The 25,266-nt window shown below is 36.8% G+C and overlaps 1 protein-coding gene across 3 annotated transcripts in view; it reads right to left on the bottom strand.

Annotated features, from left to right (window-relative positions):
* EPHA6 (EPH receptor A6) overlaps positions 1-25,266 on the bottom strand; it is a 372,264-nt gene that overhangs the window by 340,419 nt on the left and 6,579 nt on the right. For all 3 annotated transcript variants that reach the window (XM_066571876.1, XM_066571877.1, XM_066571878.1), the window contains exon 2: positions 4,793-4,857. In XM_066571876.1, the coding sequence (XP_066427973.1) occupies positions 4,793-4,857 (65 nt within the window). The remainder of the gene's footprint in view (positions 1-4,792; positions 4,858-25,266) is intronic.

Genomic DNA, 25,266 nt, shown 5'->3' with positions numbered 1-25,266 from the left:
GTGTGAAGACAAGTCTATGTGGCATTTATGGACATGGCCTAGTGAGGACTTGGCAGTGTTATTTGCAGTCAGACTCAGTGATCCAAATAATTTCCTACCCAAATGATTCTATGACTGGTTTGGAAGAAAAGTGAAATACTTTCAGATAGAAGTCTTTTCATGGTATTGCTGTTTTATCCTGGTAACTTTCACACAACTTGAATTTTAATTATGTTTACAGTGTCTCTCTGGGACAGAGTTAACTTCTTTCCAGTTGCCCTTTGCTGCTAAGTTTATACTGGTGACCAAAACAGTGCTGAGAAAACAGCATTGTTTTATTTAGGAAATTGGTATTAAGTATATAAACTTCCTTACATTTATAAATACAGTTCAAAGACAGTCTGCTTAAGGAAATGAATCGTTAAAAATGTTAAGTATTGTAGAAGAATGTTCCAAGAGATATTCTCCCCATCACTTTCTGAGATATTTAAAAGATGAAGGTGAAAATGGATGCAGCTGCATTGAAAGAAATGTTTGCAGGCTGGCACAGGAAAACATCAGTGCCATCTGTGACAAACAGTACCAAGCCATTCAAAACTCTTATTACCATAAACTACAAAAGTGTTTCCTAATTAGCTAAGAATCAGCTAAAAAAAATTGTTGATGAATGCATTTACTGTAAAACAATTATTTTAACAGAGGGGGTAATATAAACAGTCTGGTAGGGAGAAAAACATCAGTACTTTGACAAGATTAGTCTCAAAAAATTCATAACACAGGAAGATCAGTAATACTGTATATTAGCAATTGTTATTAAAAAAGAATTAAAATCCTCTATAGAAACAAGATATTCAAACCAGAATTATTTGCCTGGATAAATCTATCTAAATTGGTAGATTACCAATTGACAAGGAAACTGTTCAAATAATTGTGGAAACTAAAGTAGTTTCACTGACAGAGTTGTCAAATAATTTAGAGGACTTCTAGGAGGTTCTTTATTGCTGAGGCCATACATTGTGTCTGCTATGACAAGTCAAGATAGCTCTTATAAGACTTTTCCACATGCAAATTCTCACAGCTTTGTGCTGTGAGTCACCTTGCCCTCCTTTTAAACTGATTTTTGGAGTGGCTATGCACAAGTTGGGCTTGTTCAGCCTGGAGAAGAGAAGGCTGGTGGGGGGAGGGGGACATAAGAGCAGCTTCCAGTCCCACAAGAGACCTTGAGAGGGAATTTTCACAAAGGCATGGAGTGAGAGCTAATGGGTCTAAACTGAAACAGAGGAAGTTTAGATTGGATATTGGGAAGAAATGCTTTCCTGTGAGGGTGCTGAGGCCCTGGCACAGGGTGCCCAGAAAAGCTGTGGCTGCCCCCTCCCTGGAAGTGTTCAAGGGCAGACTGGATGGTGTGAGGTTTGAGCAGTGTGGTCCTATGGCATCCTACCCACAGTCGAGAGTTGAAACTGGACCATCTTTGAGCTTCATTCCAACCCAAAACATTTTATGATTCTATGGCAGAAATTTATCAGGACTGGACATGCCTTTATGGCAACAGTCCCCAAACCACAGCTTCTGAGCAAACTTTGCTCACAAAATTGTGTTGCAATGATTAATGCAATGGGAAATAAATAATATTTTTACATTGAAGAGGGAAGATATCTCACCGACTGCAGTTGAATAAGGTACCTTACTTTATTACTATTACTGCTAATGTCTAAAGGAAGGTTGTGGAATACTGCATTTCAGTTGGGCTTTCAGGTTTTTTTTATTTCTTTCCCAGTTCCTAACTGAGTCCCCAAGGTCAGCAAACTGACTTTGGTTTTTTTTGCATTTACTTCACATGCACTTGAGACTGCCCACTATCTTCCATCCACATCCTCTCCTGAAACACATGAACTTGTGTCTTCCCATTTTTTGTACCAATCAAAAAAACCCCAAACCTCTATTCTATATTTTCAAGGTTATGAAGTGACAGATTGGTGAGTAAAGATCTCCTTTCATAGTGCATGCTTTTTCATAAATCAATCGGTCATTTTGAACTACAGCCCAAAGAACAGAGGAAGTATCAGATGTGTCCATTATTAAGGCAGAAATTTTAGACAGCCCATCACTAAGAAGCTAAACTGGAACTCAGTCAACAAAAGTTGATGCTATTGACCTCAGAGATATTAATGTTTTATGCTGCATTTTTGTAGCTCTAAGCACTAAATTTATTACCTGTTCAAAATACAAGGAAAAAAATCTGACACATAAATAAAACACATTTTTAAGAAAAAAACATTGCATTCTCATGCTTCAGGAAGGATGCACAAATAACTTGGAAGAAAATTTTAAAACAAAAGCACATATTATATTCCCAAGACATGAATAACACAGTTATCATTGCAGCTCAATGATGACTGAAACTGCTGAAAGTTTACAAATGTTATGTAATGACTTTACTATAAATAAAAAGTCTGGGAGGCAAAGGTTAAGGTTCTGCAAGTTCCAAAAGAACCTCCTGATTTTTTTATCCCACTTCACCCTGGCCTGTTAGTTTAAAATCTCTGAGGCATACTCAATATTACACAAATCCCAAGCATTATTATTTCAGTGGCTCTTCAATTTAATGAAAACATTCCTCGTGACTGAGTGTGCCACTAAATTAATGACTTCTGCTAATGTCACAGGCTCAGGAAAACCCATCATCCCATCCTCCTAACATCAAAAATGTTCAGTAGAGCAATAATCATATGTCAATGGCATTTTTCTTACACACATAAACACTACACAAACACTTAAGGTTTGATTAAAGTAACACATTAGATTTCAATAGTATTGGAACAAAAATTTCTTTCAAAAAACACCAACAGTACAAAATTTGTCACTCTCCTTCAGGAAACAAGAAAATCCTAATGTGCCCATCATGGGACAAAACAGATTCTTATCTCTGCAGTGATAATCTCAATCACACCAATGCTTGTGCCATATTTTGGATTATATTAGGATACAAGAATAACTCAGATTAGGTAGCACTGTGGACATAAATGACATAAATCACCATTCCTGGAAGTGTCCAAAAAGTGTGTGACTGTGGCATTTGGGGACGTGGTGAACATGGTGGTCTTGGGTTAAGAGTGGGACTCAGGTCTTTTCCAATATAAATGATTCTATGATTTTATGCTAAAAAACACTTTTCTGCCCCATATTTACTCTAGCTCCTTTTGTTTTTTCAAATAACTTTGTACATTTTTTGGGAAATAATTTTAATAATTGAATCCCAGGTTCTTACTGAAATGTAAACTCCTTTATGTATTCTAGTAAGTGCTGCCAGTTCTTAATATACAGCAGAGGTCCTAAGACACCCCAAACCCTCAAGAGGCTGCAAAACTATTGTTTAGGATATGCATGAGGAGCCAAAAAATACATGTTATAATTGCTGTGTTTTGAATTAACTTGGAGTGCACATGTTTTTGTGTTTGTATACTCTGGCTATTTTGGAGTACCTAGAGCTTTTACGAATTTACACAATAACTGCAATTACATCTTTTGTGCTTTCCAAATGTACTGTGCACTTCAATGGGGCTTATCCCAGTGCTCAAGTAAAACATTCCACACTGGATTTTCTCATCATGGTAGATGACAGTCCTTACTTTTTGCTAGAGCAAAAATTCCTTGATTCATTTCTCATTGTGGTGTATGACATTATGTACTTTGTCTGGGATTTTTAATGGAAACAAAACTTTCAGAATTAGAACTCAGATTGCATGAGACTGCATACAAAATGTAAAACACAGAAGTATCTGTGAGAGATGGAAATTATGCCTAGGAACACAAAGAAAAAGAGTAATCCATAAAGTTGAAAACAGGCTGAGATTAAGAAATGTCATATGGCTTGAAATCCCTGAAGGCAAAGACACAGAAGGCATTTTATAAAAATGGATTATTAAGGTGCTGAGGGTAGACAGTTTCTACTTCCTTCTGGAACAGAACATGGCAAATAAAATGACTGAAAATGGAACAAGATGTTTCTCTCAGAAAAAACAGTATTTTCTGAGCTCATTTCAGAGAAGCAAGTAATTATATGCCTCATACACGAGAATCAGGAGATAATGCAAGCTAGTATAAAAATAAGTGATACACAGTATGTACACTGACATCAGAACTACAAGTTGATGCAGAACATGTTAAATGCTCCAGAACAGTGCATCTTACTTTAAAAGTGAAACTCCAAATGCCCCTGAAACTCTGTGACATGCATTAGCTGAGAGGAAAAGAAAAAAAACAGGTTCTGAAAGTGCAGCCACTGGCAAAGCACTGATGGTTGAACTTTAGAGAGTAAAAATGCTGCTCTACCCCATGCTCACTCTCCCCAAGGATAACAGACACTATTACTGTTTTCATTTTTCTGATTTAGGCAATCTGATGCCATATTATCAAATGGTGAAGTCCATACTTGTTCTTACTTAAACCATAAAATTTTTGTTCCAATTTGCAAAACAGAAAATTATTTTTCCTTTTATTTCACAAAAAAAAAAGGAGTCGTAACACATTCCTCCAGCATAGGAATTTTTTAATATGAAACTTTATGATGTATAACAGTTAGAATTGGATTTAAAGTAAGGTAGATACTTAGTACTGAGAAAAGCAAGAGAAGAACATAATAATGTGTACTCATGTCATTCTTGCATCCGTAATTCTTACTCACACTCTACTCCTAAGAAAAACTAAAATCTTTCAGACAAGTCTATATTGGAAGAATATCCACCCATTCACTTCTGGAGTGTCAGAATGCCAAAATCCAGACCAAAAAAAATCAAAATGGTGAGAGACTTACCCCATTTAAGGGAAATGTTTTCCATCCTAGTTCTCCGAGGGCAGTTGTAGTATCAAGTAACACAACTGAAAATGGAAAAAGAAATGGTGTTTGTGGTATTGCTTGGATTAGACATAGCAAAGTATTAAAACAGGAAGGACTGAACTTGCCATGTTAGCCAGGTTCATTTGGGCTTTCATGCCTTACATTTCTTACCTAAAAAAAATCTCAAAACTCATAAAAACCCCTAAATCTTTTGCAGAAATCATTGCCAAATCACAGTACACTACTGATATTTCACCACTAAAAGATGCCTGATCAAACATGCACATTCCTGCAATCTCTTGCCTGGAAAACTGGAAAATCTGCAGCATTAAAGCTAATAAAATACACAGTTTCAAAAGTAAGATTTTTTTATGAAACCCATAAACTTGCCAGAAATAAAGTTATTCAATTTACAAATTGAGAACACAGAAAGACAAACAACTTCAGTTTCTCTCTTGGATGGAGTACCACAGTGTCAGTATCTGCTGCATATATTTTGCATAACTTCTGTCATATTCATATTGGGTTTTTTGATATAAGATAGAATGCATGTTACTGTATATTACAAAATGTTTCTGCATTATTTTAATGTTAAATTACATTAACTTCCTTTTTCACTTCCATTCACTGATGCTAAACAAAATATACACAGTACATGATACATTTTACCCACGGGTACTACTGCCCTCTAATGGAATTGTTTCATCCGACCCTCTAACTTCAGGAATCTGTATTAGGATTTAAACATAAAATTAAGTATTATACAGGGCAGTTAATTTTAATTATTGAGTGATGTGTTTTGATTGCTGAGTTCCTCCTTACAGCCCACTAATTTCAGTTCTTATTTGAATGGTTAAATGATGGAGAAAAATAATTAGGCAATTAATGTGAAACGTGACCCCACTATGCACACATTTGTGGGGTTTATATTGCTGTGTGCTCTCTTCTACCTCTTGTCTGTCCAAATAATTAATGTACAGCTCTCTCTAATGTGTTTATAGAGAGCAGTACAGCAGCAGCAGAAGTCAGGTTATGTTCTTCTGCTTTATGGAAAAGGCACCTTGGCATGGACACTGAACTTGGAACCTTATTAGAGGGAACCTGACCCAGCATCTTCCCTTCTCTTTTGTACTAGTGACACTTAGAGCTCCTCCACGTTTGAGTGGATGGTGACTTTTAACCTGAAACTGAAGTTTGCTGTCTCGTCAACAGACTTACAGGCAAGTAAAAAGCTCAACATAAACCATATAAAAGCTTAATGGTTTATGTGAAGAAATAATGACATTTTTTAAATATATTCAACAAAGAAGAGTATTCTGCTCTCCACTTCTTCACCACTTCACCATATGAAGCTTTGTGAATAATATGAGTAAAAATTATTAACTTTTTACAATCCCTACTTTACTTTAAAAAAAGATCACTATCCTCATTGAGATGATTTGCTGTCTTTTATGTGATTTACAGCTGTCATAGTATTTTCTATTTGTGTCAGGCTATCGTGCTCTTGTGGAAGAGTAAAAAAAAGCATCTTCTCACTTGACATTTGATGCAGCAGTTTCCTGTGTAAAACTTTTAAGTTGATTACAACTGGGGATCTGTTACCTCCAAAGGGAAAAAAAAAAACCAAACTGGATTTACACATTTCTTTTTCATAGAGGACCAACTGCTCAGCAGGTTTCTGAGAATATTTCATTTCATCTTAGGTGTCTGTTTTCTTCTTACCATCTCTCCCCCCCATCTTCTCTCCACCTAGAAAACATGGCCTATTTGTTATGTACTTTGTTGCCAGCTGATTTGCAAGTTATATCTTCCTCTTTGTCAAGTGCTATTCCTACAGACCTGCAGGCAGAAATAAATTTTTCTCTGAGCAGCATTAATTAGGGTTTGAAGTGTCATTTCAGTTTTACAATTTTTGTGGTAGCAAGACTACAATTTAATAAACATCATCCAGGTATTAAAAAATTAATACTTCTGTGGAACAAGACCCAAAATACAGAAAAGAAAACTAATTCATTTCTTCAGTGGAGCCTGAATTAATTAATTCCTTGCCTGAATTAATCAAGTACTACTTGAAGGCTCAAAGCTATACATTAAAAAAATTAAAAAACTAGAGTAAATTCATCACTGAAAGTATATTAAGTTTAGATTTAGTTGATCCATGATCTAATAATATTCCTCATATACATTTACCAAATGATCCCCAATGAGTAATTGAGTTTTGTTAAAATACAATTTTTGATACATTTGACATACCAAGGCTCTTGAATGCTCACATATTCTCACGTGTAGCTACCAAATCTGTAGGAACTGGAAAACTCAAATCAATTGGAGAATTCTCCAACTGGAGGATTCAAACCACCAAATAACTACTAACCAGAACTAGAATGGTATCACCTTCAGGGTCAAAAATAAAAATCATAAAAATGAAAAGGCTGTCTTTCCAACAGCACTTGTATTATAAGACATAAAATAATTATCAATCAAAAATGTGCAAATACTGAAATATCAAGTAAACCTTATGTTTATGCCAAAGAAATACAAACTCCAGTGAAGCTGTGGATTCAACAGAGTCTGCAACACAAATGAGGACATGGATAAAGCAACAAAATCCTCGAGCACTTCAGAGGTTTGGAGGTATCTACATGCTAGACTTCAGTGTGGGACAGAGAGACCCAAGCTGTCTTTAAATGAGGTGATTAAGAAGCAGCCTATCCCCAGCAGCACAGCCCTGATGGCAGACAAATCTGCCCTGCCAAGGCACTTCCCACTCACAGCTCTTATGGCAGAAAATCCCTCTGCCAAAGAGCTCCAAGCTGAGAGGAACTGCCAGCATGTAAACATCTGAATGACATACAGGAGTGGAAGCTTCCCTTCTGCCTGCAGGACGAGGAAAGTTTCAAAAGAACTGGAAATTCATATGCAAAGAGACTAAAAAAATATGGTGGGCACTACTCCTATGATGCTTATAATGAGAAAATTCCCTAAAAAGCTAATGGGATCACAAAGTCATATTTATTGACCCTTGTCCCTACATTTACTTATTTATGCTCCTTTGTATGTCATAAAAAGCTCCATCCTTCTTAAAAAAAATGAAAAGTGTCCATTATGGACAAGCCATTAGATGCCAGCATAAACAGAAGTGTGTCTGGAACCACTGCAGTGAATATTTTACGGGAAAAGCTCTGAGTACACTGGTTGAGACTCAGCAATGTTATTGACATTTGTGACATCCAACCTCCACTTTTAGCAGGCACTTTTCTGAGGTGATGGCTCTAAAACTTGCACAGTGAACAAGAGTTTAGGTCTGCCAGTACAAAGTCATGTCACGATTCAAAATGAACCCAAAGACCCTTTAAAAAAAACTCTTTGGATAAAAAGAACTCAGCACTTAAATGTCCTTTCTTAAATAACTGAACTGGGGATTCTAACATTTCCATAATAATATACAGACTTGAACATATATCTGCAAGCCTATTGCTTAATTACTTGCACATTTCATTCTTAGAAGTGTTTAGCTTTTTTTTGCCAGCACATACTTTAATATATATTATTATTACTCATTATCTCTTATTGAGCTTCAGTTTCCTTTTTTCTGGACACTATCTTACACTGCTATTATTAGACTTTACAACTGAAATTAATCTTTTCAGAGGTTTTACCTGGTCCCAAGGAAACTGTTTTACCTAAAATTACGATGAGCAGAGCTCCAAGGACTGACAGGGTGGAATTTTAATTTTCATTCCAAAATACTCTTCTAAAGATGAACTCTGCCATCGTGTCTGTACAACCAAGGAAAAAATGCCCTCCAAATATTCATTTCACCAGTTTCTTTTCTTCTTCTTTTTACACATCTCCAGACAGGGTATGTGTGAATTAACACAATTAATACAGGATTTTGGCCAACTTCATGGAATCACAGTCTGATAATGGTTTACCCAGCTTGATTTACTCATTTTAAACATTTCACTGTTACCTCTAGAGTGGTTAAGCCTAAGATTTGCAAGGAAAGCAGAGTAATACACAGACATTCATTTCTGAAGACAGCACTAATAACATCACATCTGTACCACGTAAAAGTTTCAGTATCTTCCAGCAAGGTAGGGAGGCATTACAGATGACCCCCAGAAATGGGTAAAATTTGCAGCTTTTCTTCTCCCTGAGAACTTTATTATTGACTGCCAAGTTTATATTTAAAAGGCAAACACAGAGAGCTTTTGAAATCTCTCACTTCCAGCCCTCAAGAGAGTTGTTGCTGTCTTCTGAAGTGTCTGTATTTTCTTTCAGGTTTCATGGGGTTTTTTTGTTCATTTTTAAAAAGAGGATCACATGTAATATTCTGAAATCATTCCTTTTATCAATATGTATTAAGAGTCCTGGCTATTTTAATATCCTCTTTATATACAGAGGGTCACATTAGCCTATATTTTTTTGCTGCAGCATTGCACTCATAAGCTGTTACTACTCTACAACATCACTGTCTTGTACAGATTCACTCCTTTTCATCATTATATTTTTCAGTTTGGGTTAAATTTCTGCTCTTGAATGTACAAAGATCCACTGGTTTATACTGAAACAAATTTCATTTGCAAGGGCTGACCTTTACTAAGTGATAAAGGCTCCTCCCTGTCTGCACATCCTCCTTCTGTCTTTACTTACTGCTCTTTTGTCAGGTATTGAGTTTATATTTATTTTCATGTTACTAATGAAAAATGTTAGAATACTGAATGGTGTATAACAAATATCTCAAATTCTGTGATGTAACAGTCACTAAAACTACTTTAAGGCTTCTTAGACCTCAGGGGTTTTTTTAAAACCCATTTAATGAAAAAAATTTAAGCTTTTTACTGTCAGAAGACTCTATCATATTCTGTTATAATATAAAAATTCTCAAAATATTACTGCTGTGGCTTGTCTGCCTGAGGAAGACAGAAAGAAGGGGATATGCAATATCCAAGTTACCTTGGTAATTAATGTGCAATCAACTGGGAAAAATTATTTAAATGCTTGGTTTTATGACCAGGCCTGTTTTCCATAAACCAAATAAACTGGCATTCATTATACACGTATCAATTGAATCCTTTTCCATAATTTTCATTATTTTGCATTCAACAGCTATCTGGTTTAGGCAAGATTAATGAGATGCAGTAATAAAGTATGAGGAGCACCTGTCTAGATAGCAATTCTGCCAGGGAAGTGTACAGGAGTCACAGCAAATCAGAGAGTAAACAAAGTATTGACAATGCTGTTTGCCTGAGATAAGCGGGATTAGAGCCAGCAAAATAGAGAGACTAATCCTCCCACTCTCCTCGACATTTCCAAGAGTTTTATGTCAGACTCCAAGAAAATCCTTGCTACCCCACAGTTGTAAAGAAGAGGGAGAGCTGTGACTAATTGGGAAGCTGGGGAATCTCCACTCCAGGAGGCTTTTAAGACACCTTGAACACTGTCAGGCCTGGTTTCTGCATAATCTCCTGTTGCCTTGGGGCAGAGCAGAGGAGATAAATGACTTCTCCAAATGTGAGTTTTATAAAAATCTAGTTACCTGGTTAATGGGGCTTCCCTTTTCTTTTCAAACCACAACTCTAACACCTACGCTTTTCCAGTATTCCTGAATTCCCTGAGTCCCCAAACTCATTAAATTTACCATCAATAGCCCAGAGATGTTCTCAGCCAATTTTTTCAGGACTCTTGGAAGAGAACTATTTACACCAGATGGGGAGTACTTCATATTCGTCATATTTTATGAATAAATCACTAATTTCTGATTTTCCCAATTTTAAACACATTATTTTCTGCCTCTTTCTAAAAATAGTTCAATATCATTCACACAAACATTTTTATTCATAATGCAGTAGATAAATTCCCATTATCATGAGTGTTGTGGGACTTGGGCATTTACCTAACACACTTTTTATTTTCAGTTTACTACACTACATATTTTCTAACATGTGCTAATTTCCACATGTATCCTCTCTTTTCTATTAATGATGAGAAATGTTTATATTTCTAGTTTCTGCTTTCACGTTACCTCCAATGTAGGCTGAGCTGTTATCCAAAACTGGCCTTTTTTTACTGATCAGCGATTTCCTAATCAAGAACTTTTAAAAGGAATTTCCTCTTTCACCTTTCTTATTCTCATATTTACACACTCCCACAAACACTTTTAAAATTCTCTTTTGATGAATGAGAACTGGCCAGAATAATTTTTCATGTACTAAACCCAACATCCCATTCATGATACTTTCATCTTGTCAGTGCTAAAAAATTTGCAACGTTATTAGATGGGGTTATATTGGATAAATGCCTGTCTTTTTCTTGGTACTGTTTTACTCCATTACACGAGGTCTCCAGTGAGAATCTTCAAAACCCAATTCCCCCAAATCATCATTTTTCTTTCCATACATTACATAGAGATGCTTAAGGAATGGTTTCCCCTCTTTTCTCATTTGATTCAGTTATGTGTTTCAGTCTTACTTTTCCTATCACTTCCTCAATAGATATAATTTGAGATCTTGTGGCTCTGAGAAAACAAGATTAAAACAAATAATGCCTCTTTTGGGGAAAAAAAAAAAAAAGCTACCACTCACCTTTTACCTTGAACCTTTTTTCCTAGAACACATTCTTACCTATTTCTTAGGAAGGTCATTTTTTAAATTAAATTAAAATTTATCATATTACAGAGCCAATAAAATGATCCTTTCCATATGCATGTTCTCCTCAGAGGAAGAGAAGAAGAAGGCTGCTGTAACCCTACTACTCCATCTCTCTCTGGAATGGAAACCAACATTCTCATACCCAATGTTTCTGTTTTACTACACCCTTTTTTCATACTGTCTTCCATTCTCATGTTAAAAATCAACATGAACCCCTTTATTCTCATGTTGTATCATTATTAGCATTGCAAACCATTGCAGACCCCTCAGTCACATCAGTTACACCTGTGTCTCTGAAAGTAGGATTTAAAAGCAGATTTCTTTGAAAATTGGCAAGCTCTAAGTTAACTTCAGGGTTTAAAGTTTCCAATCACAAACGTATTTTAACAAGAGCATTTTTCCTCCCTTACCAATGCCATTTCACTGTAAAATAAGCAACTGCAATACTTTAAACACCTATCAAAATATCTGATAATAAATTACTGTAACTTACAATTTATAAATACCTAAGACAGATTTATTTTCAATAAACACGATCCTTTTGTACTCAAAAGAAATAACAGTAAAATTTTGCATTCTTTTTCTTTCCATTATTTTAATCCCTGTCTGTAACTCCAGAAAAGATATCAAAGTGGGGAGAGAAATTCAAAAATTTATCAGTTAAAAGCATGTAATAACAGTCAATAAAAGATTCAGTCTTCCCCAGTAAGGTGGATTCCAAGTTTTATTTCACGAATACCAAATGAAGCCTTGGAAATCCACTTGATACATTCAGCAGTGGCACCAAATGCATAGAGAAAATCTGTCCGTGCAGAAACACGTGACAATTTCTGCACTGAAATGTTTCTAGGATAACAGCTGCAATTCCAAATTGTATATGGCTAGATCTTAACTACTTATTCTGCCACCCAGCAGGTTATTTTGCTCTAGGACAGCTGTAAACATTTCCTATTTTGAGGTCTCACATAGGCACTTGCTTCTCCCACGTGAGTCTTACTCAACAGCGCAAGAAAAAATAAAACTACTGAGATAAAAAGAAAGCATTCTCACATCCAAAATAAATGGGCTTACCTCGGAAAAAGATGAGGCCCCAAGTTTTCCTCAGGTAATTGTGGAATGGAAAATGAGTAGGTAATGTCCTACCTCTCCTAGCCTGTAACAGAGCTTTTTCCCCAAGAGCAGCCTCAAAGTGATTTCAAAGTGATTTTGTTGATCAGTGCACTTTCAACGGGAAAGCAAGGCAGGAGAAGGTTGTGAAATGCACAGCTCAGCCAGGAGGGATAACTCCTACGTTTGTAATGCACCAGAGGGGGCTGAGCTCTGCAATGTCAGCCCTGCAGGACAGGCAGGGAGCACAGAACCGAGGAACTCCTGGCAGGCAGAGGCAGATTGCTCTACTTTAATGTGCTCCTCACAAAGAATGAGATGGGGAAAAAGGAGTTTAGGTACCAGGGAAACAATCTGTTCTTACCATTGACTCAGCTTTAAGGTACTTCTTTGCAGCAGAGATTGCTGTTAAAATGAAGTGAGATAAACTAATGCTGTTCACAGCTCCAGAAAACACCACCAGACCTGTATTATTTTTCTATGTTTTTGGTTTCACATGTGTAATACAAAAAGATCAAGAGCTAACCCTGATAAAAAGAGGCATCACAAAATGATGATAGGAGCCCAGCTGCCCTACTTCATAATTTTCATTCTGCCTTGAAAATACTAATTGATATTCAATTCAGCATCATGTTCATGTCAACAGTAGATTACTGGGCAGCATTTCCTAAATGAACACAAATACCTGACAGTTTTGTCAGCCCTGTTTATTAACCTAAGTATATCCTCATTAGGGAAATTAGAAACAACTGAAATTCAGACAAACATATTTATCCTTGCACTGGTAAATGACTTGTGTGTTGAAGCCAATTCTCTTAGGTTGGGACTAATGCTAAACTTAATATTCTCCACCTTGCTGTTAACCTGCATGCTTACAAGCAGATTCTTTTATGTCTTTTACTTTAATACTTGCATTGGGTGGTGATAAAATGAACAAAATGTTAATGTCACAACATACATAAGTGAAAAAATAAAACCCCAACAAACAAAAGCTTTAAGAAAATTATAACAATACCCATACATAACAGTCAGCCAAACTAATTATGAAGTTAATAACTCCATGGCTATTGCTCCTATACTGCATATTTTTTGGGAATTCCTCTTCAAGGGGGGCAGAAACTTCCTTCTGGAGTTCATGGGCATAATCAAACCCACCTTAGGCACCCATTCTTCCTTGCCCTGCCCTGATCCAAAGACACAGCCTCTCTAATAATAAAGAAAGAAATGGCATTGCAAAGGTTTGTTCCCTTTTCCTAAAGCACACCTGGAAAGGTTGATACAGAAATACCTTTCAACCTCATAATCTGCCTCTTTTTAAGAGGAGCCAGAAGTGTGGAGTGTTCCACAGCAGTCCCTTGAAAGAAAGTAGTTTTAAAGAGAACATCTGATAATGTCACAAATAGAGACTGAGAGGACAGATGGCCACTGCTTACTCAAGTAGTCACTTAATAACCATAATGAAAAATTAGCAGTTTCGTGACTCAGAGGAACAGAACAGACAAATCTTAGGAGAGAAACAAAGGCTGAAGCAACTGAAGTTTGTGCTTGACTGGCAGCACAGCCCCATGAAGAGTTGCTTGAGAATCTCTGGCTCAAGGAATAAGACAAAGGTCCAGTCCAGGATTTTTGGCAGAGCCCTTGAGGGTGGTGTGTTCAGAGCTGCAGAGCAAGGCTGAGGACAAGTCTGAAACCCTCACATAGGCAAATCAGACATGGAAACAACAGTCAGGGAAGTTCCAGACATGAGTCAGGAAGGAGGTTTCTTCTGCACTGCACAGACCCACCAACTGATCCACCAAAGACTCTTTACCATTCTCTCACCATCTTCTATTATTTCTGTAGTTCAGCCTAACTTTTTAACTCCAGCAACTAAATCCGAGTTTACCTACATCCAGTTCATATTTTTACATCATAAAAAATGAAATGGGGTCATCCTTATTTTGCAGGCAGAAAAGCTACAATGCAGAAAGCAAAGCAAACATCCAGCCCAGAAATGGCAGATCCTGACTCGCCTGCTTTTCCCAGCCAACAGCAAGTTAAACAACGTGTCTTTTAGAAGTGGTACAGAGGGTGGGAAAGCAGAGCTGCTGTCAATGCCCATCTGTTGCAGAGCTGTACTCTGAGCTACCACTCAGAATTCATCCACAAGACATACAATGGGCCTTCAGAAGCGACGGGACATTTACTGTTATCCACTCCAGACCTATGGCATTGCCACATAAACAGGATGAAGTTAGTATTTCCTACTAAAACAGTAAGACATGCTCCCTGATCTCCCTACTGACCCAGTGTCTTGGTTTGGGCTGGGATAGAGGTAATTTTCTTCTTAGCAGCTGTTGCAGTGCTGTGTTTTAGATTCAGTATGGGAACAAAGGTAACACAGCAATGTTTGGATTGTTGCTGGGTAATGCTCACCCCAAGTCCAGGACTTTTCAGTGTCTCATGCTGTGCCAGTGCACAAAAGGCTGGGAAGGAGCAAGGCCAGGACAAGTGATCCAAACTGGCCAAAGGGATATTCCATACCCCAGAACATCATGCTCAGTGTGTTACCTAAAGGGTGTTGGCTGTGAGGGGCTGATCAGTGCTTGGGAACAGGCTGGGAATTGGACAGTGAGAGATGAGCAAGTGCATTGTGCATCACTTGCTTTCCTTAGGTTTTATCTCTCTTCTTACTTGCAACTGTTGTTCTTCTTCTTCATCACCATTATTACTATTATTATTATTATTGTTATATTACATTTTACTTTGTTTCTATTATTAACCTGTTCTTAACGAACAAGATTTTTACTTTTTTTTGGTGCTCCTCCCCATTTCATCTGAGGGATTGAGTAAGTGGCTTGCCTTGTACTTGCAATTTACCAACAATGACACCCAAGAAAGCAAGTGACATAAAAAGGATAGAAGAGGACTATTAAGGATACATTTGGGGTTTTTTTTCTGCTGGGTAGAGGTAATGTGGTTAGTAATGACTTTAGCTGTCAGTAGATAAGGAAAGTCATCAGCAGAGCCACAAGCTGTGGGCATATCAAAGCAGAAGCAGCCATGACTTTCAAGTGTGCAAAACGCTTTCAAGCAAATGGGTCAGTTTTTCTCCTTTGCTTCCTGAAGTGGTATCTCACTTGTTTGATACCTTATCTGCCTGAGAAGTGAAATATTTAATACTTGGCCTTAATATTTAATACTTGGCCTTACTACTGTAGTTGGAAAGTGACCATGATGTACAGAGGAGGAGTTTAGCAGAAATTACATGGAAAAAACCTTCCAGGGTGGAACATAAAGGCAACTTAGAAAATGAGGTTAACATTTGGCTATATTACGTTTCCTTTTACTTTAATGCAGAACCTCAAAAACATACCAAAGTAAATGCAACTCTTAGAAAACAGTTTTGTTACTCAAATGACAAATATTCCCAGAGATGTCTCCTAGCTTCATGTTGATAATGTTAAAACATTTCTTATCTCCTTTGATTAAATATCTACACGGCCAGTCAGTTTAATGTTTTTGAGCTTTGTAATTCTCTGTTTCACTTTGACAGTCTGTGCCTTCTTCCACTAGCTCTTCATTTATAATTTATTGTGTCAAGCACCAAGTTTTCACAGCATGAACATTTTACAGGTGCTAGGTCAGGCTGTAAAGTACATACCAATAATGAGTGGCTTTAAAAATTCTTGGTCTCCTTCCATACAGTGGAGCATCAACATGAAGGCTCAACTGCTTTTATCAATTAATCAGGTTTGCAATACTTTTAGCATTATAAACAAATAAATATACAGCATCTTGTCACTTACTTGACAGGAAATAAGTCTGACTATCTAACCAAAGATCAAATTACTTCAAAATATTGGACAGCATGGAGTACCCACCTCTACTATGCAGAGACTTTCAGCTTTGAATGATATGCTTTTAATACACATTCATGGAGATTTAAATTTCAAAGATAACTGAAGAGCATTAAATAGATCTGAGAATGCCATCATTCATGTAGTAAACTGTTCAGTAACTGGGCCCCTATTCCACAGTATATAGTTACCCTCCTTTTTCCTTTTGCACATGAAATAATCTAATTGGATAAAATCAACTAATTTTTCTGATTTCACATCAAGAAGTGAAAATAAAAAGACTGCTTTTCCATTTTTTTAAGGGTTCTTTTTCAGATTTTCTGTAGTGCAAGAGGTGATTTAGACAGGTACAGCATTGCATCAGTAGTTGAGTGCTGGAAAGGCAGCAGCTCTCTGGGACTTAGCTCAAAGCACCGCTTCAAAGGGCTACTTGAGACTTAAGTGCCTGTTATACAACCCAGTGATGCAAGAGCAATGTCACTGAGGATGGCTGGAGCACTGCCCAGGGACTCTGCAGGCAATGCCAAATATAGACTATACCATAATACATGCACACTGCCAGTGAAGAAAACAGGAACCTTTATATTTCAATGATTGCCACAAAGAAAATGTTTGAATTAAAAAGTGCTCTATGACATTTTTCTTCAAAACTTTTTTTTCCCCCTCTTTTGCCATTCTGCCTGAAATGTCTGAGCACAGAAATCATGAGAAGACCAGAAACAGCACCACGACTGTGGAGATGAGTTACTCTATTAAGGGAAAAAAACAGGCAATAATTAAAAAAAAAATATTATTTTCTCCTATCTGAAGACTACAAGATAATGATAATCCTCAGTTTGTCTGGGAAGGCTATCCAGCATAACACAGAGTTATAGAATTATAACTCTATAGAGTTACAGAATTATATGGAAATATAGTTCAGGTCAGAGGGGTCCTCTACAGATTATCTAGTTCAGCTGCATTGACAGGGACACCTTCCACTATCCCAGATTGCTACAAACCCCATCCAACCTGGTCTTAGATACTTCCATGGATGGGGAAGCCACAATTCCTCTGAGCAGCCTGTGCCAGTCTTTCAAAACCCTCACAGTAAGGAATCTCTTCTTTATATCTAATCTAAATCTACCCTCTTTCAATTTAAACCAGAGAAGAAGAGAGATGTTATGCTGAAAAGCAAAAAAAACTTCACAACAGAAGGCAGAACTGGAGTTGAAGGAAAACAGGGATTGGAGAATGCTACACAGTCAGGAGAGGTACTGAGAAGTGGTAACATATTTAGAGGTTGTACAGGAAAACAATGAACACTGACTGTCAAAAAGAAACATGATTATTCTTTGCACATCAGGAATGAGGCAGGAGTTGGAGAAGGGATGCAGCTAACAGGTTTTGCACAGATTTGCTTCCATTAAAACAACCTGTCACCACAACTGCAGCTAGAATCCAAAATATATCATCAGTAACTGATTAGTATCAAATTCTAAATCGCTGTAAGTAACTGATCTGTGTAAAAATCTAAATCACTGTCTTTCAAAATGCAGCAATTTACCAGACACACTAAAACTGCGACAACTGAAGCTGTCTTCACTTCTCATTTCAGACTGCATGGCAGAAGGCTGTTTGCAGGAAGCAAGGTTTCATTTTCAATAATGATAGAGCTGTTCTGGAGTGAACAACATCCTTGAGAGAGTTAGCATAGATTTAATTGAGACTCTTGGATCTGTGAATAGTTTCAGGCCAAGTATTTTTTTTACACCTCATGTATGGGGTTGATGTTTTTTGCCTGTAAAAAGGATTACTGAGGACTATAAGGAGTCAGATGAAGAAAATCAGAGTTAAAAGGAAATGTTTTATGGTTAAAATTAAGTATATTATTACATCCCTAGTTAAAAGAGCAACTATAAAGGGGGATAGCATTAAAAACTGAATATAAATTTATCATACAAAGTTCATAAATCCAGACTGATCCAAAGGCTCCTTTTTTACAACCACCATACCTGAGCAATTGCAAATACTTATTGCTCTCACTTTCCACCTGTTCAAAATCATTCTCAGCCTATGAATAGAATATTTTGTCATGGCAGGTTTCTCTACACTCTCCATAATGCAATCAATTATTGTTTAGTGCTGTTTCCCACCACCAATAATGAATGCCTTGATCAGAATCTCAGAGTGCTTTTTTGATTGCCCACAGTCCCTTCATTTCCAGCGCTTGCTCTCAATCAGATCAAGTGATTTAAATCTCATACTTAATTTAAAACAGATGAAGGGGGAATTTAAGATGTTTCATTCGTGTAAATACCAAATTTATAACAATGAATATTATCTTTTATATTGCTACACAGCTTAATTTATTTCATCTAAGAGCAATAAAACAGAGTAAGCACTGAGCAGTCCTAATAGCCAAGCAGAATCAAATTATGGAAGAAAAAGCTGACATCTGAATTACAATGCATTAAGGTAAAATTACAGCTGAATTTGAGGATAATTTCATTCAATGTACTTTCAGCAGTACTTCTTTCAGCATTAATTCAGAGTTATACGAACCAAAAAGTCTTTTGAATCTATAAAAATTATTTATGTTTTCTTTTAAGATGTAATGAAGTTACTGCTTGTGTGACAACACCATATTGGTAGTGAATATTTTAGCTTATCATGTACATTTCATTGTATAAATGTCAGAAATAAGTCTGGGTTAGGAAACTACAGCAAGTTGTTGAAGAGTTTTTAGCTGCTTTAAATACAGAGCTAAAGATGTGAGCAAGTTTATAAAAGACATGGTTTTGAGACAAATAGATTTACCTGTGCAGTTTGTGGTGCAATTCCTCAATAATAAGTCATGAGACTGATATTATTTGTTATTTAAGTAATTTCCTTGTCCAGGATAGGCTTGGTCTAATGGGGCTTTTTCCATGGCACAGTTGGGAGGCATTGGCAACTCAACTAAAGGCTGAAATGCTGTGGGGGGGAGGCTATGGGAAGAGAAGGAGGAAGGAATTATTTTCTGGGATAATAAGGAAGGAAGGAAGGACATTAAATATAAAATATCAGAAAATCCAAAAGGAGCCAAGCAGAATTCCTTTCATGAAATGGGGATCTAGAAGCAGCCAGAGAAAATAAGACATCTGCATATTAATTGCTGACAAGCCAACAAAGGACCAATCCAAAACACGGGAATGAAAGAGACAAAAATCACAGAAACTGTCCAATATTCAGAATTATAAAAATACTACTATTGCACAAAATACCAGAGAAATCCCACCACCAAAGCTGTATGTGGTTCTAGCCACCTCATTTTTTCAAGAAATAGTGAATTAAACAGGATGAAGAATAAGCACAGGCAACTGTAACTGTCACAGAGATCAGAAATCTCTTGAGTGAAAGAGGAAAACCACACACCAAAACCCAAAAGAAGAGATGTGACTTCTCCTACAATAGTGAGTGGGATAAAAAATGAGAATGGAAAGGTGTTCTTGAATTTTGAGACAAAGCCAGCACAAGCATAAACAAATAAGCACCACTCACTAATAAATGCAGCCCATAAATGTATTTGAATTTCACAGCACTGAAGTTCAGAACAGGAACAATGAGGGAACATGGATTAACTAGGTTGAAGATAAAAATTAATAATTTTATACAGCATCACTGGAAGCATTTCATTGTGGTAACAAAGCTCTTTCCCAATCCTGTGTTACAGAGCCCCTGAATGCAGTGTAAATAATCTTGGCAGATACGACTATAATGCAAATACAATTCTTTTCTCAAGAACAATTAAAAACGGCTTTCAATGCCAGTAATGTTTCAGCGACCTATTTTCCTCGCCTATATGGAAATGAAGCCACTTCCTGAATGACAAACTGACCCTTCCACTGCTAATTTCCTTTCCTGTTGGAAGCCAAGGGTCACCTCTCCCTCCAACCCATTTGCTTTTGGCTCACAGTAAAAAGAACTTAAAAAATAACTGAACCCTCTTCACAGAATTTCAATACAGATCTCTCCAAACTACTGCATTTATCTTCAACGTAAGTGTCCAAAGGGCATAATCCACATTATGGACTAATAGACTGTAAAACTGCATTTTATGAACTGTAGCAGTTTTCAGCAATAAAAATAGAATCAATGGACTCAAGTTGATAACATTTCTTTCCTACCCAACATTGGAATTAATTTAATTTTTTAATATTTTTTAAATTATGTACATTTTTAAAAGCACTTGAACCTGTTTGGAGTCTACAAATCTCTATGCTTACAGCTATAGATGACATATTGTTATATATATATATATTTTTTTTACAACCAGACTAGACTCAAAATTTTGTAAATTACAATATTCACATAAAAAAGTCAGGAAAATTAGATTATATTTTATTTTCTCTTCCTTCTTCCTATTTTCTTTCACTCCTCTCCCTTATCAGAAATGTACTGTTCCATCTCACCATCTGAATAAAGGATGGCTCACTGCTATTTTAGCTTTAGTCATAAAAATTCCTATACTTTAGTGTAATGAAAATCATACTGATGTGCCTCACAACTGCATAAATGTTCTGCTCAAAGAACACTACCTCTGTGAAGCTCACCAAAAATAACTTTCCTTTATTCTTAAAGCATGTCATGGCAAGACTATTTCTTCATTTCTTTTCAGAATTTTCTCTTAGTTTAAACCACATCAAAAAACTTCTAACATATGTCCCAGGCAATAAAGGCCCCAAAAGCCAAACATTCCAAGTAATTTTTTTTTGTCCATGTTGAATAACTGCAAAGTCAACCTGAGCTACTACCTGGCAGCTCAAATAATCATGTAATTTGGATGATGCATTCACTGAATTCAGTGCAATCACATCCCATCTGGAGATAAGAACACCAGATAACAGAAAAAGAATCACTTGGGTGTGAGGGAGACTCAAGAACACAAAATCACAGTTAAAGGCAAAATAAATTACTGCAAAAGACTGAGCAGTTCTCCAATTCCTTTTTCCACAGACTGAACATCAACTCATTAACTTTCTCCTTTCCTACAGATACTATAGAAAAGAAGACCCTTAACTAAGCAATGCTTAACTGAAGGGTATTATTTTATATAAACCAAACACTGCATCTTTGAATTACAGTGTACCCTTGATTTTATTTATACAGCTGAGTGCAGTTCCAGATGATGCACTTCAGCCATCCTTGTTTGCAGATGGACATACAGTAAATTATCTTTGTGTAGGGAAAATGGCTGCTAGGGGATTTTTTCATTAATTCATCCATTCATTTATTCATACTTCTGAAATTTCAGGTGAATTACTGGAACCAATTTAAAGGGTGAGTCCCTTACAAAAATGAAGTAATTTGATTCCACCAACACTGACACATGTGGTTACTAACCACACTGAGGGCTGGTAAGGAAAGCTGTAGGGAACACTAATATAGATTATCTGCTAATAGAGCACATTGAATACTCCTGTTTTGAGGTATCTGTACAAGTGAAGAAGATACTTAGGCCAAATATCTGCACAGGGTTTTAAAAATTACCTATTTATCAAAAAGCCACATTTCACATCTACTGAAATAACATAGAAATAATACTCACAGCTCAGGAGAGGAAACAAAGACCAGGCCAAGATTTCTGTCAATGCAACCACACCATGATTTAGTGATTTTATCAAAACTCAAAAGCTGTGGGGGTGGACTCATCTAACACTTAAGCAATTCAGAATTTCATAGAAAAAGAATTAAACAATTTCTATTTCACATAAAACAAACTAGATTATAAACCATCCAGCCCTCCAGGTTGAAACCTGAACAATCAGATGAGCTATATGGTAATTTATTCATTAACCTTTACAATGTGTGTCCCATGATCCACCTGAACCACAAATGGAGAGACAAATGCAAATCAAGGTGATCGCTGTCTGTTGTCACTACATTTAACATAATCTATGTGCAGTTCTAAATGTCAACATCTAATCAAGCCTAATCTATTATTGATCATCTTTTTTGTTTTCAAAATATTCATCTACGACACAAATTTCCATCAGCTTTTATTTCTTCAGGCACATCTCTCAAGTATAAAATGCATCTATCAGATAAGAGCTATTGAAAATAATTTCCTAATTTGCTTTAAAGCAATGGAAACCTACTAATGATAAGGCCTCAGGGCATTACTTACAATCCAAACTACTCGTTATAAAATTTCTAAGGAAAATTATTAGTGGTAAAGTGAATAGGATGAGCATTACTGGAACTTTTAATGTACTTAGTGATGCTGAAGAGATGCCATGAGAAAGTAACAGAGCAGCAAACTCCCTGCAAGTGTGACCTCCATTGGCCTCCTCTATGGTTTTGTCTCTTGTTAATTAACTTCCAGCAGAGTTTTTTGCCTTCTAAAAATGGAGTTTAAACATGGAGCATGCAAGTTTCAAAATTCCTTTCTGCTTAATGTAAACTACATGTAAGGTGAAGGTTTTCATTATCATCTAATGCTGACACCCTGGAAGATAGCAGCTCTCTTGCCATAAGTAATTCAGGTGATTTAGCAGAGGATTGCACTGTCAGTCTAAATAATGCACCCTATGTAAATGATATGTAAAGAGGCAGAGAAAAAAATGAACCTTTCAAAATACAGAATTTCTAGGAGGAAAATTTGTATTACCTACATTTTTTCACTAATGGGATTATCAATTCCCACACCCAAAAGTCAAGACAAGCCAGAGCTGAAATAGTCCCTGTGGCTCAGAGTCTCCATCAAAGAGAGCTGGTTCCCATGACAGTGGGAGTCAAACAGCTCCCAGGGCCAGCTGGCCAAGGCTCCTGCTGGGAGGTTCAGACCTTGCCCTCAGGAAAGCTTTAAGAGACCAGGTACACAAAATCACAAGAAGGTTTCAGGTCTTTAATTTGTGTGGTACAAACCTACTTCATCTGCAGTCAGCATTTTGAGAAACTGAATTTTGATATATCACAGATTTTTAAAACAGGAAGACAGTTTTCCTAGCAGAGAACAACTTAGTTAAAGACACAAAGAAAAATAACAAGTTTCACTGAAGACCACTCTGAAAGCCAAGGTGCTGTATCTACCAGTGCCACCTACATCTGAGCACATCAAAAACTAATTATTTGGGGTTTGCACAGGGTGTCTCAGACTGCTCCCCTGAACTAAAAGCTTTAGCCTTTAACTCCTCAGATCACTGCTATACGGACATGAAGGCTTACTCAAAAGAATAGTAGTTTTGAAGGGATCCAACACTGAAAAAAGAGCTCTGCATACAGTCTAAAGTTTGCACAAAACCTTGGATTAAACAACAATAGCAAAAAGTGCTGGATTCCTTCCAACCACCAGCATTCATCTTTCTACACTAGATGAGATGCCCTTTAGATAATCAGTAGAAAAACTGGAGTATTTAATACCATTATATTCATCTACATCAAGAGCAACCACTGAAATTATATGGAATAACACCTGATTTCCTGGTTGCCTTTTGTAATCCCAGATTTCTTCAGATGCAGCTTTTATATGATACCTGTCTCCAGTGGACCATTTTTCCTCTGTGCAGTGCACCCAGTCACTCCTCTTTCTTTGAGAACACTATCTTACAAAGGCAAATTCTTACACCTTGAGATGTGTATTGATATTTCTTAAGAGAATTTGCTTAACTCTTTCTGAAATTCTGTGTCTGGAAATCTGTAACCTAATGACTTTTTTACACATACCAAAATCACAGGGTAAGCATTCCTACAGCTGTCTCAACAGCAACAGAGTTTGGGTTCCCATCGCATCTGATGGAGGCTGAGAGAGACTTTGGCTGAGAAGCTCTTGTGTGCCACAGCTCTCATCCCATTTCTTCATTCGTAAATGCTAACAGTATCCTTGTTTACCTAAATTAAATAGTCCTTTAAAAAATTAAGTCTACTAAACTAAATTATTAAATCTAAAATAACCCTCTAAGCGGATGTTTCTACTGTTATCATTGCGGTGTAGAAGTGTTTAGCAACTTCTGCAATACAAACAAAAGCAATCTACCAGAGACAAGATTTTACATTTGCCTTGCTTTCCTTTTCAAAGGTCTTCAGCAGCCACACAGAACTGAGAGTAAAAGACTGTGCAATTTTGTATGGTCCCACTTTGTTTAGCAGAAAGTGCTGAATTCAAACCACAATTTGAAATTTGAATCCTTTGTCCAAATGCTTTCCATGCAATCAATTTCCAGCCACAAATACTGGAAGCACTACAGAAGAAAATTACTAGGTCCCCTTTGATTTTAATACGTCCTAAATAAATTTGAACAATTCTGAATTTTAGCAAGATTTTTCCTATAAAATTTTATTTTAGAACAGCAAGTGAAACCCACTGAGAAAATTAGCCTGGGGACATTCAGAAAGAATGTCACTTTTACCCAGATTAAAATGCTAGTGCATTATCTTATGGAATGCTTTCTAATTTGTTCTTTTATTCTTTTATTTTAAGCAAGAAGCAACCAGCAGTCAGAGAATACAAATTACAGCAGCAAGTGCACTCTTAACCAAGGGTCCCCAGCCAAAACAAATCACTCATTACATGCATCAATGATACTGTTTGCTGTATGTGACTTTTCCCCTTTTGTTCTAGGTGCAGAAGCCATTAAGTGGATTGAGGCAATGGAGCTCCCAGCAAACTCACCTTTTAACTGTGTTCTCATTGTGTGTGTGCACCTCCACAGGGGGTTGTTACACACGGTGCCTGCTGCCCACCTTTCCTTCTGCACTGAAGTGACACAGCACTGTTTCAATCTAAACCCTGCGCAATGTCAAAAACATGTTGGCATCAAGGAAAGCTGTGCTATCAGTGCAGTTAACATACCCACAGATTAAAATGTTCCCTCTGGACTGCTGTGTTTAT

This window comes from Molothrus aeneus, chromosome 2 (genome assembly GCF_037042795.1).
Source record: "Molothrus aeneus isolate 106 chromosome 2, BPBGC_Maene_1.0, whole genome shotgun sequence".
Classification (NCBI taxonomy): Eukaryota; Metazoa; Chordata; class Aves; order Passeriformes; family Icteridae; genus Molothrus; species Molothrus aeneus.
Note: the sequence above shows the minus strand (reverse complement) of the source record. Positions and strands in the feature narration are given on the sequence as shown.